The 17,729-nt window shown below is 43.0% G+C and overlaps 1 protein-coding gene across 1 annotated transcript in view; it reads right to left on the bottom strand.

The window, feature by feature from the left end:
- The window catches only part of fbn1 (fibrillin 1), a 413,386-nt gene that overhangs the window by 195,552 nt on the left and 200,105 nt on the right, over positions 1 to 17,729 (bottom strand). The window contains exons 13-16 of the mRNA XM_078200149.1: positions 16,771 to 16,896; positions 16,364 to 16,486; positions 14,056 to 14,178; positions 10,931 to 11,083 (exon numbers count right to left, since the gene is read on the bottom strand). Of these exons, the coding sequence (XP_078056275.1) occupies positions 10,931 to 11,083; positions 14,056 to 14,178; positions 16,364 to 16,486; positions 16,771 to 16,896 (525 nt within the window). The remainder of the gene's footprint in view (positions 1 to 10,930; positions 11,084 to 14,055; positions 14,179 to 16,363; positions 16,487 to 16,770; positions 16,897 to 17,729) is intronic.

Below are 17,729 nucleotides of genomic sequence, written 5' to 3'. Positions count from 1 at the left end.
TCTGCAGCTGTCATGAGGGTTGCACTATGTCGAAGCACCAGTATATGCACAAACATTTATAGAAAGCCACCAAGGGTGGCACGGTGGCACAGTGATTAGCACTGCTGCCTCACAGCGCCAGGGATCCAGGTTCAATTCCAGCCTTGGGCGACTGTGTGGAGTTTGCACGTCCTCCTCGTGTCTGCATGGGTTTCCTTCGGGTGCTCTGGTTTCCTCCCACAGGCGAAAGATGTGCGAGTTAGGTGGATTGGCCGTGCTAAATTGTCCCTTAGTGTCAGGTGGATTAGCAAGGCAAATGTGTGGGGTTACAGGAATAGGGCCTGGGTGGGATTGTGGTTGGTACAGACTTGATGGGACGAATGGCCTCCTTCTGTACTGTAGGGATTCTAAGAATAGGCACAGTTTAATATTTGTACGTGCTGTGTCATGTTTTCATTGTTTGTTTTGGATATACACAAACAGTGATTATGGTAACAGCATAGTGGTGGAATCAATGGTCTTTTATGAGATCTTTCTGGGACAGGGGATGGAAGGACTGTGTGCAGATGAATCTCCTAAATTTTTCATTCTTGTTGTAGGCATTGCTGGCTAGGCAAGCGTTTTTGTTGCTCATCCCCAATTGCCCTTGTGAAGCTGGTGGTGGGCTGCCTTCTTGAATGCAGTCAATGTGATGTAGGTGCACCAACAGTACTGTTAGGGAGGGAGTTCCAGGATTGACCCATCACAGGTGAAGAAATGTTGATATAGTTCCAGGTCAGGATGGTGTGTGGCTTCCAGGAGATTTCCAGGTGGTGGTATTCCCATGCATCTGCTGCCTTTGTTCTTCTAGGACATCAAGTTTGCGGGTTTGGAAGGTACTGTCAAAAGAACCTTGGTGAGTTGCTACAATACATCTTGCAGATGGTACACACTGCTGCTACTGTGTTGTAGTTGGTGGAGGGAGTGAATGCTGAAGATGGTGGGTGATTTGCTTCTTGGTCCTTGATGGTGTCAAGCTTCATGAATGTTGGAGCTGCACTCATCTAGGCGAGGGGTGAGTTGCACCTTATAGATGCGGACAGGCTTTGGGGAGTCAGGAGATGAGTTACAGAATTTTCAGTATTTATATGACTTGTTCAGCTCAGTTTTTACTGTTGGTAGTGTGGGATTCATTAATGGTAATGCCTTTGAATATCAAGGGGCAATAGAGATTCTCTCTTGTTGGAAATTGTTGTTGCCTGACACTTGTGTGGTGTGAATGTTACTTGCCACTTATCAGTCCCAGCCTGAATGTTTTACAGGTCTTGCTGCATGAGAACATGGACTGGTTCGGTAACTAAAGAATTGGGAATGGTGCTGAACATTGTGCAATCATCAACGGACATCTCCACTTACGATCTTATAATGGGAGGAAGGATTGACATAGCTGAAAATATTTAGGTCTAGGACACTACAAAGAACAAAGAACAATACAGCACAGCAACAGGCCCTTCGGCCCTCCAAGCCCGCGCCACTCCCCGGTCCAGGATTGAATCCTGAATCCAGGATCCCCGCCCAATTTTCCAGCCTATCTACATCCTAATATCCTATCCACCGAGCTGTCCCTCACAGCTACGATGCTTAGTTCATCACAACCTATTAACTCACCCCCACCCCCCATTCCAGACCATGTGATCTCCAGGGAGAGGCGAAAACCCAAAGTGAAAACCCCAGGGCCAATATGGGGAAAAAAAAATCTGGGAAATTCCTCTCCGACCCCCTGAGGCGATCGAAACGAGCCCAGGAGATCACACTGGCCTTGATCAGAAAATGCTTCCCAACCCTATTCATTTCCACTTCTGCTTTACGAACACCATCTGAATTCCCTGCCCCCGAGACAGGTTCCCAACTATCTGCAGTCTCGCTCTGTACTGGCACCAGCAAGATGATCATAGAATGAAGCCTTGAAACGAGAAACAAAGAACAATTAGCCCACGCCGCTCCCTGGTCCAAACTGGACCACTCTTTTGTATCCCTCCAAAATGCATCACTTCGCATTTATCAGGATTGAACTCCATCTGCCATTTCTTTGCCCAAATTTCCAGCCTATCTATATCCTTCTGTAGCCTCTGACAATGTTCCTCATTATCTGCAAGTCCTGCCAGTTTTGTGTCGTCCGCAAACTTACTGATCACCCCAGTTACTCCTTCTTCCAGATCATTTATATAAATCACAAACAGCAGAGGTCCCAATACAGAGCCCTGCGGAACACCACCAGTCACAGGCCTCCAGCCGGAAAAAGACCCTTCCACTACCACCCTCTGTCTTCTATGACCAAGCCAGTTCTCCACCCATCTAGCCACCCCCCCCTTTATCCCATGAGATCCAACCTTTTTCACTAGCCTACCATGAGGGACTTTGTCAAACGCTTTACTAAAGTCCATATAGACAACATCCACGGCCCTTCCTTCGTCAACCATTCTGGTCACTTCTTCAAAAAACACCACCAGGTTAGTGAGGCATGACCTCCCTCTCACAAAACCATGCTGACTATCGTTAATGAGTTTATTCCTTTCTAAATGCGCATACATCCTATCTCTAAGAATCTTCTCCAACAACTTCCCCACCACGGACGTCAAGCTCACCGGCCTATAATTACACGGGTTATCCTTCCTACCCTTCTTAAATAATGGGACCACATTGGCTATCCTCCAATCCTCTGGGACCTCACCTGCGTCCAGTGACGAGACAAATATTTGCGTCAGAGGCCCAACGATTTCACCTCTCGTCTCCCTGAGCAGCCTTGGATAGATTCCATCAGGCCCTGGGGATTTGTCAGTCTTTATATTCTCTAACAAACCTAACACTTCCTCCTTTGTAATGGAGATTTTCTCCAACGGTTCAACACTCCCCTCAGAGACACTCCCAGTCAACACATCCCTCTCCTTTGTGAATACCGACGCAAAGTATTCATTTAGGATCTCCCCTACTTCTTTGGGCTCCAAGCATAAGTCCCCACTTTTGTCCCTGAGAGGTCCGATTTTTTCCCTAACAACCCTTTTGTTCCTAACGTATGAATAAAATGCCTTGGGATTCTCCTTAATCCTGTCTGCCAAGAACATTTCGTGACCCCTTTTTGCTCTTCTAATTCCCCGTTTGAGTACTTTCCTACTTTCTTTGTACTCCTCCAGAGCTCCCTCCGTTTTTAGCTGCCTGGACCTAACATACGCCTCTCTTTTCTTTTTGACCAGTCCCTCAATTTCCCTGGTTATCCACGGTTCTCTAATCCTACCCTTCCTATCCTTTTTTACAGGCACATGCTTGTCCTGTAGCCCTAACAACCGTTCCTTAAAAGACTGCCACATACCAGATGTGGATTTACCCTCAAACAGCCTCTCCCAATCAAGAGCTGCCAATTTCTGCCTGATCCCACTAAAGTTAGCCTTCCCCCAATCCAACACCTTACCCTTGGGACACCACTCATCCTTTTCCATCACTATCCTAAAGCTAACAGAATTGTGGTCACTATTTGCCACATTTTCCCCAACCAAAACTTTGAAGACCTGACCGGGCTCATTCCCCAGTACCAGGTCCAGTATAGCCCCCTCTCTAGTCGGGCTGTCTACATATTGTTCCAACGAACCCTCCTGTACACATTTTACAAATTCCTCCCCATCCAGAGTCCCTGCCCTCAGCGATTTCCAGTCTATACCAGGGAAATTGAAGTCTCCCACTACAACAACCCTATTTTTTCTGCACCTATCCAGTATCTCCTGACATATCCATTCTTCCACTTCCCTTGGGCTGTTGGGGGGCCTGTAGTACACCCCCAACATAGTGACTGCGCCTTTCCTGTTTCTAAGCTCCACCCAGAGCGACTCGTTACACGAACCCTCTGAATTGTCCTCCCTCTGCACCGCTGTAATATGCTCTCCAACTAATACCGCTACTCCCCCACCTCTTTTGGCCCCTCCTCTGTCTCGCCTAAAACACTTGTACCCTGGAATATTCAGCTGCCAGTCCTGTCCCTCTTTCAACCAAGTCTCTGTCACCGCAACCACATCCAAATTCCTCGTGCGCATTAAGGCCCCAAGTTCGTCTGTCTTACCTGCTACGCTCCTTGCATTGAAGTATAAGCACTCCAGACCTCCAGGCCCAGTGAGGTCATCCTCCCCCAGAGTGCTCTTCTTCTTTGCCAGCCTTGTCCCAGCCCCAAGCTCGTCCCCAGCCTCCACACTTGTAGACCTAATATTTTGATCCCCACCCTCCTGCCATACTAGTTTAAACCCCCCCGAACTGCACTAGCAAAGCTCCCAGCCAGGATATTTGTGCCCTTCCAACTTAGTTGTGACCCCTCCCTCTTGTACAGGTGCCATCCTCTCCTGAAAACTTCCCATTGATCTATGAAAATGAAGCCCTCCCTCCTGGACCAGTCCTTTAGCCAGGCATTCATTTGTACCAACTCCCTATTCTTAGCCTCACTGGCACGAGGCATTGGGAGCAGCCCAGAGATGGCCACCCTAGGGACCCTACTTTTTAACCTATTTCCCAACTCCCTGAATTGCTCTCTTAGGATCCCCCTACTCTTCCTATCTACGTCATTTCCACCAATGTGTATAATGACATCCGTTTCTTTAACTTCCCCTTTTAATATGCCTCCTATCCGCTCGGAGACATCCGTGACCCCAGCACCTGGTAGGCAGACTACCATCCTGGAGTCCCGTTCGCCCCCACAGAATCGCCTGTCTGTGCCTCTAACTGATGCATCCCCCACCACTATCGCTCTCCTAACCCCTCTCTTCCCTTTCCAGGCCACAGAGCCTGACTGTGTGCCAGTGACCTGGTCACTGTGTCTTACCACTGGAGAGGCACACTCCTCCACACTATCCAAAACAATATACCTGTTTTGGAGTGGGACAACCACAGGTGACCCCTCTTCTAACTGTTCACTCCCCTCCCCTCTCACACCTGTCACCAAGCCCTTCCTATTTTGAGAGACCGCCACTGGAGTACTCCCTGGTACTTTACCCTTCTGCCCTTTACTCCTCCTAACTGTGACCCACGTGTCTTCCTCCCGATGCCCCGGTGTAACTAGTTGCCTATAACTCCTGTCAATTTTTCTCCCATTTTCCCTGACTAGACTAAGGTCAGCGATCTGCAGCTCCAGTTCCATGACACGGTCCCTCAAGAGCTGCAGTTCCACGCACCTGGCACATATGTGAACCTCTGGGAAGCTAGGTGTTTGCAGGAACTCCCACATCCCACATCGGAAGCACTGAACTGGCCGATCACTCATACCTGCCCTTATCCTTTATAGGGTTGGATAAAAAATAACTAGTCTTGCCTCGCCCTTTCAGCCTAAGCCCTGTGAGCCAAAGCCCTTATAGTTCACACTCTGCTTCCCACTCACTACACTGCCCGCTCCCGATGCTGCCCGCTGTATAGTGCAGCCGGCTTTTTATGCTCCCGGCGAACGCCCCAGGTAACTGCCTTTTATACTAAGACTCAACCTCCCAGAATCCCCTTCAGCTGACCTCACTTCCTCAATTCAAAACCCTGAAAAAAGCCCGCGAATTATACTAGGAATACCCTTAAATGAATAATTAAATCACTTCTTTGCTTACTCTCAGCACTCCTGCTAAGACTCTCTCCCCCAGTCTCACTCCAGTCAAACAAAGAGGTCGAACCCCCAGGTAACTGCCTTTTATACTAAGACTCAACCTCCCAGAATCCCCTTCAGCTGACCTCACTTCCTCAATTCAAAACTACCTTGAGGAACTCCTGCAGTGATGTCCTGGGACTAAGGTGACTGACCTCTAACAACCGCAATCTTTGTGCTAGGTATGACTTCAGCCACTGGAGAGCTATCCCCCAATTTCCATTGACTCTAGTATGGTTAGTGTTGCTTGATGCCACACTCAGTCAAATGCAGCCTTGATGTCAAGTGCAGTCACTTTCACCTCACCTCCAGTTCAGCTCTTTTGTCCATGTTTAAACCAAGGCTGTAATGAGGCCAGGAATTCAGTGGCTCTGGTGGAACTCAAACTACTGTTAGTAGTGTGGGATTCATTAATGGTAATGCCTTTGAATGTCAAGGGGCAATAGAGATTCTCTCTTGTTGGAAATCGTTGTTGCCTGACACTTGTGTGGTGTGAATGTTACTTGCCACTTATCAGCCCAGCCTGAATGTTTTACAGGCCTTGCTGCATGAGGACATGGACTGGTTCAGTAACTAAAGAATTACCGCTTGATAGCACTATCGATGACAACTTCCATCAGTTAACTGATGATCGAGAGTAGACAGAGTGGGCATGAATTGACCAAGTTGGATTTGTCCTACTTTTTGTGGACAGGGCATATCTGGGGACAGTTTTACACTTTGTTGTGTAGATGCCAGTGTTGTAAATGTACTGGAACAGCTTAGCTAGGGGTGCAGCTAGTTCTGGGGCACAAACTTTCAGTACTATTGCTGGAATGCGCTCAGAGCCCATAGCCTTTGCAGTATCCAATGCTTTGAGCTGTTTCTTGAGAGATTCTGGGGATCTCAGGCTGAGATAGATCATCCAATTTTTAGACTGCTTCTGGCATGCCCTCCTGCACTCTTCACTATCCAGGGGTTGATCACCCAACTTACTGGTAATGTTAGAGTGGGGGATATGCTGGGCCATGACATTACAGATTATGATTGAGTACAATGCTGCTGTTGCCCCACAGTGCCTCACTGACGCCCTGTTGAGTTACCATTTTGCATGGTAAACAATAGTAGTGTTATACAACACGATGCAGGGTATCCTTCTGTGAAGATGGAACTTTGTCTTCACAAGGACTGTGCGGTGGTCACTCCTACCAATAGTGTCATGGACAAACACATCTGCAGCAGGTAAATTGGTAAGGACAGGATCAAGTAGGTTTTCCCTCTTGTTGATTCCCTCACCACCTGTTGCAGTTCTAATCTAGCAGCTATGTCTTTTTGGATTTGGCAAGTTTGGTCAGTAGTGGTGTTACCAAGCCACTCTTGGTGATGGACACTGAAGTCCCCATCTACCCTCAGTGCTTCCTCCAAATGGTGCTCAACATGAGAGGTACTGTTACATCAGCTCAACGTGGAGAGGTTGGGAGGGTGAGGGGGATATTGTGAGGTATGATTTTATTAGTATTACTATATCAGGCTGCTGCTTGATGGGTGTATGGGACAGCTCTCCTGATTTTGGTACAAGCTCCCATATGTTTCTCAGGAGGAATTTTCAGAGTTGACATGGCTGGTTTGCTGCTGTCGTTCCCTATGCCTACATCAATGCCTGATGATCCATCCAATTTCATTCATTTTTGTAAACTTTGAGGTGGTTTGATACAACTGGGTAGCTTGTTAGGCCATTTCAGAGAGTCAACCACATTGCTGTGGGTTTGGAGTCAACAAGTAGGCAAGGATAACAGATTTCTTTCCCTAAAGAACATTAGTGAGCTATTTGAGGTTTTACAACAATCAACAATGATTTCATGGTCACTACTGTAGGCCTGAGACCTGCATCCACTATTTTTTTCACACTTGGCAGACACTGGTTCTAATCAATAATCAGTAGTGACCTGTTTCTCTAGGCCTTGTTTTTCAGTGGCCATGCAGCTGGTGTTCAGATTACATCTTTGTTTTCCATTTTTTAAAGCTAGACTACTAAAATAAGTCATCTTTTGTTTATCAGAAGACTCCCTTTAATGCGTTCAGTGACCTCCCTTGAACAACAGTCCAGGATGCTGAGTAATCTTCTATGGTGTGGTCATCTGAAGCATCGGAAGATTAAGTTTAATTGACAGATATGATTGAAGGCAGATGAGAAAACACCACCAAGAGCTAAACAATTTGGATATTGCGAAATCTACAAGGCCTGATAAGGTTGAGACTTGTTTGGGAACAACTGTACAAGGTCTCAAAAGACTGGAATGCAGCCAGGAATTTAGCTTTAAAAGGATATTGCTTCGGGGATTCAGTGCTGCAGCTGTAGTGGAATAGCTATCACTGAAGACAGGAGTATGGGCAGGAACGGAGTGACAGATAGGGTATGTATTAAAAGGGCTGTTTTAATAAAAGCAAAATACCGTGGATGTTGGAAATCTGAAATAAAAACAGAAAATGCTGGAAAACCCAGCAGGTCTGGCAACATATGTAGAGAGAGAAAAACTGAGTTCAAGTTTGGAGTCCGTATGACTCTTCTTCAGAGCTTCTTTGGGCTGCTTTGTCTTAGATCGTATGGACTTGCTCGAGTATTGTTGGAGCTGCACTCAACCAAGTGAGAGGGGTGAGTATTCCATCAGACTCCTAACTGGTACCTTGTAGATCATGGACAGGTTTGGGGGAGTCAAGAAGTGAGTTATTCACTGCAGAGTTTCCAGCCTCTGACTTGTTCTTGTACCCACAGTATTTATATGGCTGATTCAGTTCAGTTTCTGGCCAATGATCATTGCCTGGAACCTCGGGGCTCTGAGCTTCCAGTTGCTTGCCATTTTAATTCATCACCTTATTCTCCTGGTCACATTCATGTCCTTAGCCTGCTGATTTTCCAGTGAAGCTTAACACAAGCTTTAGGAACAGCACCTCACTTTTAATTAGACATTTTACAGCGTTTTGGACTCAACATTGAGTTAAACAATTTTGCGGTATACCTCTATCCCCCAGTTTAATTCTGGTTTTTTTGCCATATGCTGGATGAATCTTGTTTTTGGACAGAGGTATTCATTATTCTGCCACTAGCATTCATTCTGAACAATCGTTTTGTATTTTTGCTACAAACATTATAATTCCTTTAGCCTTTTTTTCTGTGACATTTGTGTAATTTAATCTTTACCACCCAATACTCTATCCCTGACCTACCCTCTTGTTCTTCCCCCTTCCAATGACATAAATTCCATCATGTTTATATCATCCTCAGTTCTGTGAGGCACCGAGCACAGTCTTCAACTCTTTTACCAAGATCGTCTCTTGGGCTAAATGAGAGTTAAGCTAGTGTTTCAGCTTAAGTCTGCACATTAGTCACCTTTTCGGTGCCTAAAGTTTTTGGCCAAATTCAGCACCATGTCTCAGTTTCCCATTTTTCTTTTATGTTTCAGATATCCTGATAAAAATCTCAGTCATGCACATTAAAGAATAAATTTTCTTCTTTATTGCGCCTGGGAAACATCCAATTCTTAGCTCCAGCCTTGATGCCACCTGTACAAATTGTTGCCTGGGTGCGTTTGCACTAAGAATGCGCTTTTGACACTCTTCCCTCTTGGATGCAGTGCATCTCTACTATGTTGCACTTGTCAGTGCATAGAAAGAAAAATCAGTCCCTATGTTCTAAGGTAGTCACTGACTTGCTGAATAGCTCAGATTTCTCATTTCCCTCTGTCAAAAGCCTCCTCCTGTTCCTTTGCCTGCTCCATTCCAAACTCAATTTCCCCTACCCAATCCTCACTTCCCTTCCATTGATTCTGTTAACAACTGGCATCAACGCCTCAATGAGAATGGAAGTACTGTAGATGGTGAGGCAATGCTGGCAGGTTGAGCCCAAGTCAGTTTTACTTAGTCTTAATTTCCACTAAAATTTCCAAGGATTATAAACTTTCTTGCAACACTTCCTTTCTTGCTGTGAAATGAGCTGAGAGCAGGCATAGTGAAGCTGGCAACAAAGACAAAGGAAGTGATAAAACCCGTGGTCTGAGAGATTTCATCTAGGATCCACAGCTCTTCTGTATGCTCATTTCAGCATTCTGCTGAACAAACCTGTATCAAAATGTCTGTGTTGTTTAGCTAAACTTATTTGAATTATATTTTATTTAAAACAGCACATATGAATGTGGCATGCACCATAAAAGAAATTTAGTTGCAGGTGAAAAAAGTAGCCACATCAACGCAACACTACAAACATCCAAAAAGCTTTTTTTAAAGGATAGCCAATGATTTCTGATATAATTAAACATAAACAATGCATTCAAAAGGAAGCAATATAATTATCATTTTTTCACATTCAATACAACTCTTTAATTGATCTTCAATTTGTACAATGTATTAATAATATTGCAAAGCCCCTGTTACGAAAAAAAGCACCACCAGAATATAACTATTAATTTTGTGGAGCTTGCCAGGTTTGACTGCTCTCCTTTTACTTAACCTTGGAAGAATGTTACCAGTGGGAATAAAAGCCAGGAGATGAGCAAGAGGATGTCAGTACATCCTTTTCTCCTGAAGTCATAATACAAAAGTGGAAGTTTCTTTACAAGATGTGTCTTTTCATTTCTTGAGTATGTACTCTTTAACCTGGATGATGAGTGTAGATTATCTACTGTTATAGAATTAAAGGATTTATGCAGGAAGCAGCACCACCACTATGAGGAACTGAATGGAGATGTAAGTACCATGGATTTGACACCTTCCTTCTCACTGGAAAATGGATTTGACAGCCAACAAAAGGACCCATGAGATAATGCCAGTAGATAATAAAGATTACCACTGAACGTGGTTTTACAACATTAAATGTTTATACTATGGTTGATCAGCTTGAGCAACTCACTAAAACTATGCATTATTTTTGCTCCCTGAAGCCTATTTTGTCAAGGACTTATCATAAAATCTTTTTTTTATAAACTGGTTTGTACATTTATACTAAGATTCATGCTGATCCCCACATATTGCTATCAATTGTCTAAATTAAGTTTTTCTATTTGCTTTAGTTTAGGCTTGAAAACACCCAACTAGCAAAGCTGAAAGAACACTGTAGAAATTTGCCTTTTTTGTTTTAAAATGTAAATGTATAACGACTTGAGAAATAAATAATTGTTAATAACAATTTTCTTAGCAAATCACTTATGTTACAGTTGCTTTTTCCTTCTTCTTTGAAATTTTAAAATTATATTCAGAGGTTTACATTGTCTTACTAATTATTGATGAATTTAATAAATTAACAGGTTTTTTTTCAACAGTTTCACCCGGCAAGGTACTCACCAGAATTTATTGCTGGACAAGGTTGACAAGGCTCTCCAAATGCGTGATCAGTATTGGCACAGCAGCAGTGAGATTTGGTGAAAGCTCCTGGTAATGGTCGATCACACTGGCCTCTCTTGTATCCACCATAGCAGGTGCTTCTCATATGAGTATCTGGAGATCAAAATAACCATTAAAAAGTAATATATTACTATCGGTGAGGAAAGACCATAAAACAAATTAAGATTTGAAAGTGAAATGAAGCAAGCAAGGCAAAAAAAAAACCTGCTCAGGGAAGAATGGTTAAATTGAAACAGGAAAGGTTATGGTTTTGAAAGCCCAGAGATAAATTTGGGATGCTAAGACAAAAAGGGAACTTAATGGAGGCAATGCAAAGAGCCCTAGGAATTGAGATTCCACTGTGGTGCTACCAGAAGTAAGACAGGGCAGGACTTCTGCTTTCAGTAATGTCCTGGTGCTATCGATGTTGTAAACTGCAGAATTAGATAGTTTAGATTTACAGAATTTACATGACATGTGGGATACAATCTGCAATGCCTTGGAACCATTGGGGTGATTGTAGTGGTGGTGGGGAGAGGAAACGGGGAAACATAGAAACTTGGTAGGAATGACAGTTAGGCCCCAAAGAATGAATGTTCATCATGTAGGTGCAGGTTGGAAATGGATCAAGAATCTGCAGATGCTGAAAATTAGGCAAATAAAATTTGTGGGAATCACTCAGTATGTCAGTCTGCATCAGTAAGTTAATATTTCAGATGTGGAGCCTTTGTAAGAAAAAAACACTACAGCTACTTAGAAAAGCAATGGCAGCAGTGGAGCAAGCAAGTAATCGCAAGACAAGAAGAACAGCAACCAGATCAAAGAAGCAAGTAGCAATTTATGAGAGTCTAATCTAGATCTTTTCATAATAGGCATATGGTACAGGAAGAACAATTGGGGCTTAGGAGGCTGGAGAACTACCAGGCATGACATCAGCAGTCTGTACCTAGAGGTGATATTGCAATGACTGCCACAGCACCTGGGTGGCCTTTGTGGTACAGGAAGGTTAAGAATCTCATTGGTGCAGCCAAGGTAAGCAGTTCGTTTCCATTTGTAGTTCCTTTATCTAATGCCATAATTAGGCAGGAGTGGGAGAAAGTCATAAGGCCTGCTGAACCCTATCCTACCATTCAAAATAATCAAGGCTGATTCTGGGCTTCAACTCCATCATCCCAACTGCTCCCTAAGTTCCTCGATTCCCTTAAAGATCTAAATTATTCTTGTCTAAATCTTAATTATATTCAATCATGACATATCCACAACCCTTGTTCGGGATAGAGAATTTCAAGTATTCAGAACCCTTAAAATGAAGATATTTCTCCTTATCTTGGTCCTAACGATTGGCCCCTTATCCTGAAACTGTCTCCTCATTATAGATCTCTGAGTCTACTCCATTAATCCTCTTCAAAACTTGAACGTTTCAATGGACTCACCTCTCAGTCTTCTAAACTCCAGAGAATATAGACACAATGAACTCAGCCTCTCACCATAGGACTTCTCCCATGTCCCAGGATCCAACCTAGTGAGCTTTCACTACACTTCCTTCAATTCAAGTGTATTCTTTCAAATTAGAGACCAAAATTGTACAGTGGTCGGAATTCTCCAGCTGTTCACATAGGCAGGATTTTCTAGTCCCACCGATGAGACACCCCCCGCCAAGTTTCCCAGTGGTGCGGGGTGCAGTCAATGGGAAATTCCATTCACACCAGTGTGACCAGAAGATCCCACCGCCGGTGCACCACCTCCAGCCGCGTGAAAGAGGCCGCTGGGAGGCCAGCCAATTTCCCACAGTATTCCAAAAGTCTCACCAAAGCTCCATACTACTGTAGCAAGACTTCTTTATTCTTGTACTCCAATCCCCTTGGAAAGGTTGTCATGCTATTTGTTTTCCTAATTACTTGTAGTATATGCATGCCAAATTTGCGTTCCTTGTATGAGTGCACCAAGTCACCCTGAACATCAAAATTTACAATTTTAAACAAGGTTTTACTTTTCTTACAACCAAAGTGAACAACCTCTCACTTCCCCATATTACTCTCAATTTGCCACCTTGTTGTCCATTCAACCAGTCTATATCGCTTTGCGTTCTCCTGGCAGCTTGCATTCTCACTTGGTTTTTTATCATCAGCAAATTTAGAAATATTACTCACTGTATCTTCATCTAAATCATTAGAAGTTCATAGAATCCCTACAGTACAGAAAGAGCAATTCGGCCCATCGAGTCTGCACCCACCCAGGCCCTACCCCCATATTCCTACATATTTAACCATTAATCCTTCTAACCTACGCATCTCAGGACACTAAGGGCAATTTTAGCATGGCCAATCAACCTAACCCGCACATCTTTGGACTGTGGGAGGAAACCGGAGCACCCGGAGGAAACCCACGCAGACACGAGGAGAATGTGCAAACTCCACACAGGCAGTGACCCAAGCCGGGAATCGAACCCAGGTCCCTGGAGCTGTGAAGCAGCAGTGCTGACCACTGTGCTATCGTGCCGCCCTATTGATTGTAAGTAAATAGCTGAGGGCCTTGCACTGATCATTGCGGCACTCCATTAGTCACAGCTTGCCAATTTGAAAATGCTCCATCCATCCCTCTTCTCTGCTTTGATTCCATTATCTGGCTATGCAAATATATCACTCTCAATGCTTAGAGGCCTATATGACACAGTATCCAGGACAAGCTTTATTTTATCCAACACATTTAAAACTACAGTCTCCAATACCAGAAAAACCTCACCCTCATATCAATACTTTTGTGAGCTTCTTGGAGAGAGCTGTACATCATGTGCCACCGTCAGTAACTCTGCTGCTCCTCTATCTGAAATGTGACAATCAAATTGATTGTCTCACCAGACAAAAATGGGACGCAGACCCAGACAGAAATTTCCTGCACTCTGATTTGCTCCATCAGTAAACACAGGAGAACCTATTAGTTTGTCAGGAAAATATCAAATTTCAGAATCTTCTCTATTAATGCGAATCAGATTTGAAAAAAGCAAGATATTTTTAATGAATGTTTAGGTAGTTTATGCTCCTTTGAAAAGGTTTGCTCATTGCATATATTTCAACCAATTCTCTTACCAACGCAGACTCGCCCATCAAGTCCAATAGCTAGGCCAGGAGGACATTCACATCTGTAGGAGCCATCTGTGTTGACACACCGCCCATTCATGCAAATTCCTGGTGTATGGCACTCATCAATGTCTGTTGAAAAACAGAAGATACGTTCATTGTGGCAAAATGTGAATCATGAAAACATGCTTTCCTGTAAATAAGCTTGGGTGAATCTGGGTTATGGGCAAATCTTCTAAGTTATTTAATGGTATCTTGAATACTAAAAGTTTCCTGTAATTGAGAACTCATTCTTAATACAAGCTATAAGCCCTCTAAGTGTTCTATTTTCTTATAGTGTAACTTTTTTCTTTGAAGTAGAAAGTACTTCTGACCTATATTTTTCTAGATATAAATACTAAATAATCAAAATGAGCAATTATCTAGTCACTGAATTCTGAAAATGAATTTGGTAGGAGATACAGAGAAAACCACGCAACCATATGTAATAGTGCTGAATTCAGAATCATTATCTATATTGTTGTAAATCAGCATAAGCTTGAAAGTTTCATTTACCTAACTGCCCTCCATAGAAGTGTAAACAGATGGTATCACAGAGAAAGACTTGCTCTGCGCACCAGCATGCAGTGAAGTTGCAAGTGAGACCCTTAAAAAAATTCACAATTTTTCTACTTAAAATTAAAATCGTATTCGCACTAATACATGAATCAATTTCCACAATTGACATACGCCCTTCATCTGCCTAAGGGCAATGTCATGTATGGAGTTGCATTGTGCTCAGATATTTTAGACATGAAATAAATTTAATGATTTTTTTTCATTGCTTCAATACACAAGAATTAAAAAGGAGTCTAGCTGGCATTGTCTCATGTGATTTTAAACCAAATTTTGATTTGCAGATCTGATTGCAAATTTATTTATTATATACTTAATACATACATTTGCAAACAGGTCTTTGACGTCCTTGAAGGCACTAGTTTTGCGGTGTACAAACGTGTCCTGTAGGGACCTGACTGTTCTCCTAAAATGTTGAGATTGCTTGATAACAGAGATTTTTCCATTTAAATCTGTCCAGGATTGTTTTTTTTCCCCATGTGAGTGATCCATCTTATTGGCTCCTGCACTTTTTTATCGAACTATCTTCCTCGGCAAAAGAGTAAGAGACTGCCACACTAGAGTGGGCCTCCTGAACCACACAAGGCAATCTTTAACACAAAGTCGATCACTACAGCACAAACTGTCATTTCAAGATGGAAGAAGGGAGTCCAATTTGCAGGCTCTGGGTTTGGCTTTCTGAATGTCTTTGCCCTTAAATTTGGAAGATCCTATGGTGTATCCGGCGCGATCAGCCGGGCCGGGGGGTGTTTGATCGTTCTGGGTGCGGGGCGGTCACCATCGGCTGTGGAGCCCCACGGTAGCCAGTGGGGCGGGGGGATGGGGCCACAGAGGCTGGCTATAGCAGCAGAGGCAGCGACAGGTTTCTGCGCCCTCTGCTGCTATCAGCCGGCTTTCAGACGATTTAGGCACTGCCCACTCCCCTTGCTGGCAAATTTCAAGTTGGTCAAGATTTGTTTGCCAGAGTCAGGTAAGATTCAATTTTTAAGTCACCCAAAACAAAGGCACAAATTTCTCCCATTTTCACGCTTGTTTGGGACTTACAAATTTTTGGTAAGATCACGTCCAGGATCTTTAACATGTCCCAAACAACCACAAGTGCAGGATTTGTCACCAATTAGATGAGTTCAAGCTTTGGTAAAGCTTGAGCAGTTGCTGGTATCACTATGGTGCATCCGCAAGGCTGAAGGCTTTGTGGATAACAACATGGTCACCCTGCAGCTTTAAGGAGCTCAGGCCGAGAGGGAATAAGTGACTGTCAGAAAGTCAAGGAGGCCCCAGCAGGTGGTGTCAAGACTCCCTTAAGTGTATCTCACTTTCCAACTTTTTTTTATTCTGAATACTGGTGACAATGATTTATCATGGGACCACATATGGCTCAGCTGCAAAAGGGGGCAGAAAGAATATTAGAATAGCAATAGTGGAAGGGGATTTTATAGTTAAAAGGACAAACAGGTGTTTCTGCAGCCACAGACATGAATCCAGAGTGGTATGTTATCTCCCAGTGCCAGGGTCAAGGATGCCACCTACCAGCTGTACAGCACTCTGAGGAGACAGGGTGAATACTTAGACATTGTGGTCAATAATAGGTAACGGTAACATCGCCATAGTCCCAGATGACCATAGGCTGCTTGCCCCTTTGAGTACTTTACAACTGGTAAGGAAAAAGATAGAGTTCAGATAATTTGTATTAAAAACTTACCAATGCACACACGTCCATTAGATGCTAACTCAAAACCAGGCTTACAGATGCACTTGAAGCTGCCATCTTCATTGATGCACATTCCATTCATACACATGTTTCTCTGGGAGCATTCATCCTGGTCTGAAATTGCAGGTTACAGTAATAAATTGCATGCATTATTAATATTAACATTTAGTGAGCATTTGCATTTCATCTAACCATTGATCAATGTTGTAGTATAATCACAATTTAAGACAAACTTTTTAATACATAATTAAGCAAAAATGTCTTAATTTACTAGATAGCTTAAAAGGCAAGCTTTAAAATCTCAATAAATATTAATAAAGATAAATATTAAAATTCAAATGGCAAACCTCTTCACTTTTTATTTGTATGATTTTGTTGCATCTATATGAGCTACGTACCCATGCAATTTTTCCCATCTGGTGTCAGCTGAAACCCAGCATTACAAATACATTGGAAACTGCCTTCTGTGTTCACACAACGACCATGTTTGCAGATCTGACCATTCTGAACACATTCATCAATATCTGAAAAACAACAAAAACAATCCATATTAAAATAATGAGTAATTATTATTAATTAATTGAAATAATTAATTTTGAGCAACTGCCCAATTTGATGTGTTATTTCAACCATCGTACCGCCAGTGGGAGTATTATGTAATGAAATATTTTAAAATATTTGAACTATCACTGCTAAATGAATATTATGAATACAATATAATCTAATACCATTACTAAGTATTTGTTGACTTAGAACTACAATGCTTTTTGAGCAGAAAAATAATCATTCCATTCAGGCTGCCTATGCGTTTACTCATTGTTCCATTGAGCTGCCTATATACCATTCGTAAAGTTCAACAACCAGGATTTGCTTCAGATGTCAGAATCTTTATTACTGAAACCCCAAAACAGACTAATTTATCTCTTCTGTTTCCTGTTGGCCAAACAATCCTTTGTCTATGCCAATGTGTTGCCCTCCAAACCATGTCATTTTACTTTGTGCAGTAATCTCTAACCTGGCACCTTATTCAACGCCTTCTGAAAATTCAGGTACACCACATCTACAGGTACACCACTCTTCAAGACTCACCTAAGAATCCTGCTGGCATGGAAGGTGGCTCAAAGTCACTTGTTACCTGTGGAGGGTAACAGCACTAGCAGTCTGCGGGTGAGTCCTGTGAGCCAATTTTGAGATCCTCAGGCAGAGATTGTTTCCTCATACACATTAAATATAGCCTAAAGGAATTTCTAGATCAATAACTAATCATAGTTCAGGTCTAAATTCTAGCTTATTTTTAGTCTGCCATTGACACCCACTCGGGAACAATGCTTTGTTTCTTTACTGCAAGGATCATAAT

The sequence above is a fragment of the Mustelus asterias genome, chromosome 29 (genome assembly GCF_964213995.1).
Source record: "Mustelus asterias chromosome 29, sMusAst1.hap1.1, whole genome shotgun sequence".
In the NCBI taxonomy this organism is placed as follows: domain Eukaryota; kingdom Metazoa; phylum Chordata; class Chondrichthyes; order Carcharhiniformes; family Triakidae; genus Mustelus; species Mustelus asterias.
This window is presented reverse-complemented; position numbering and strand designations above follow the sequence as displayed.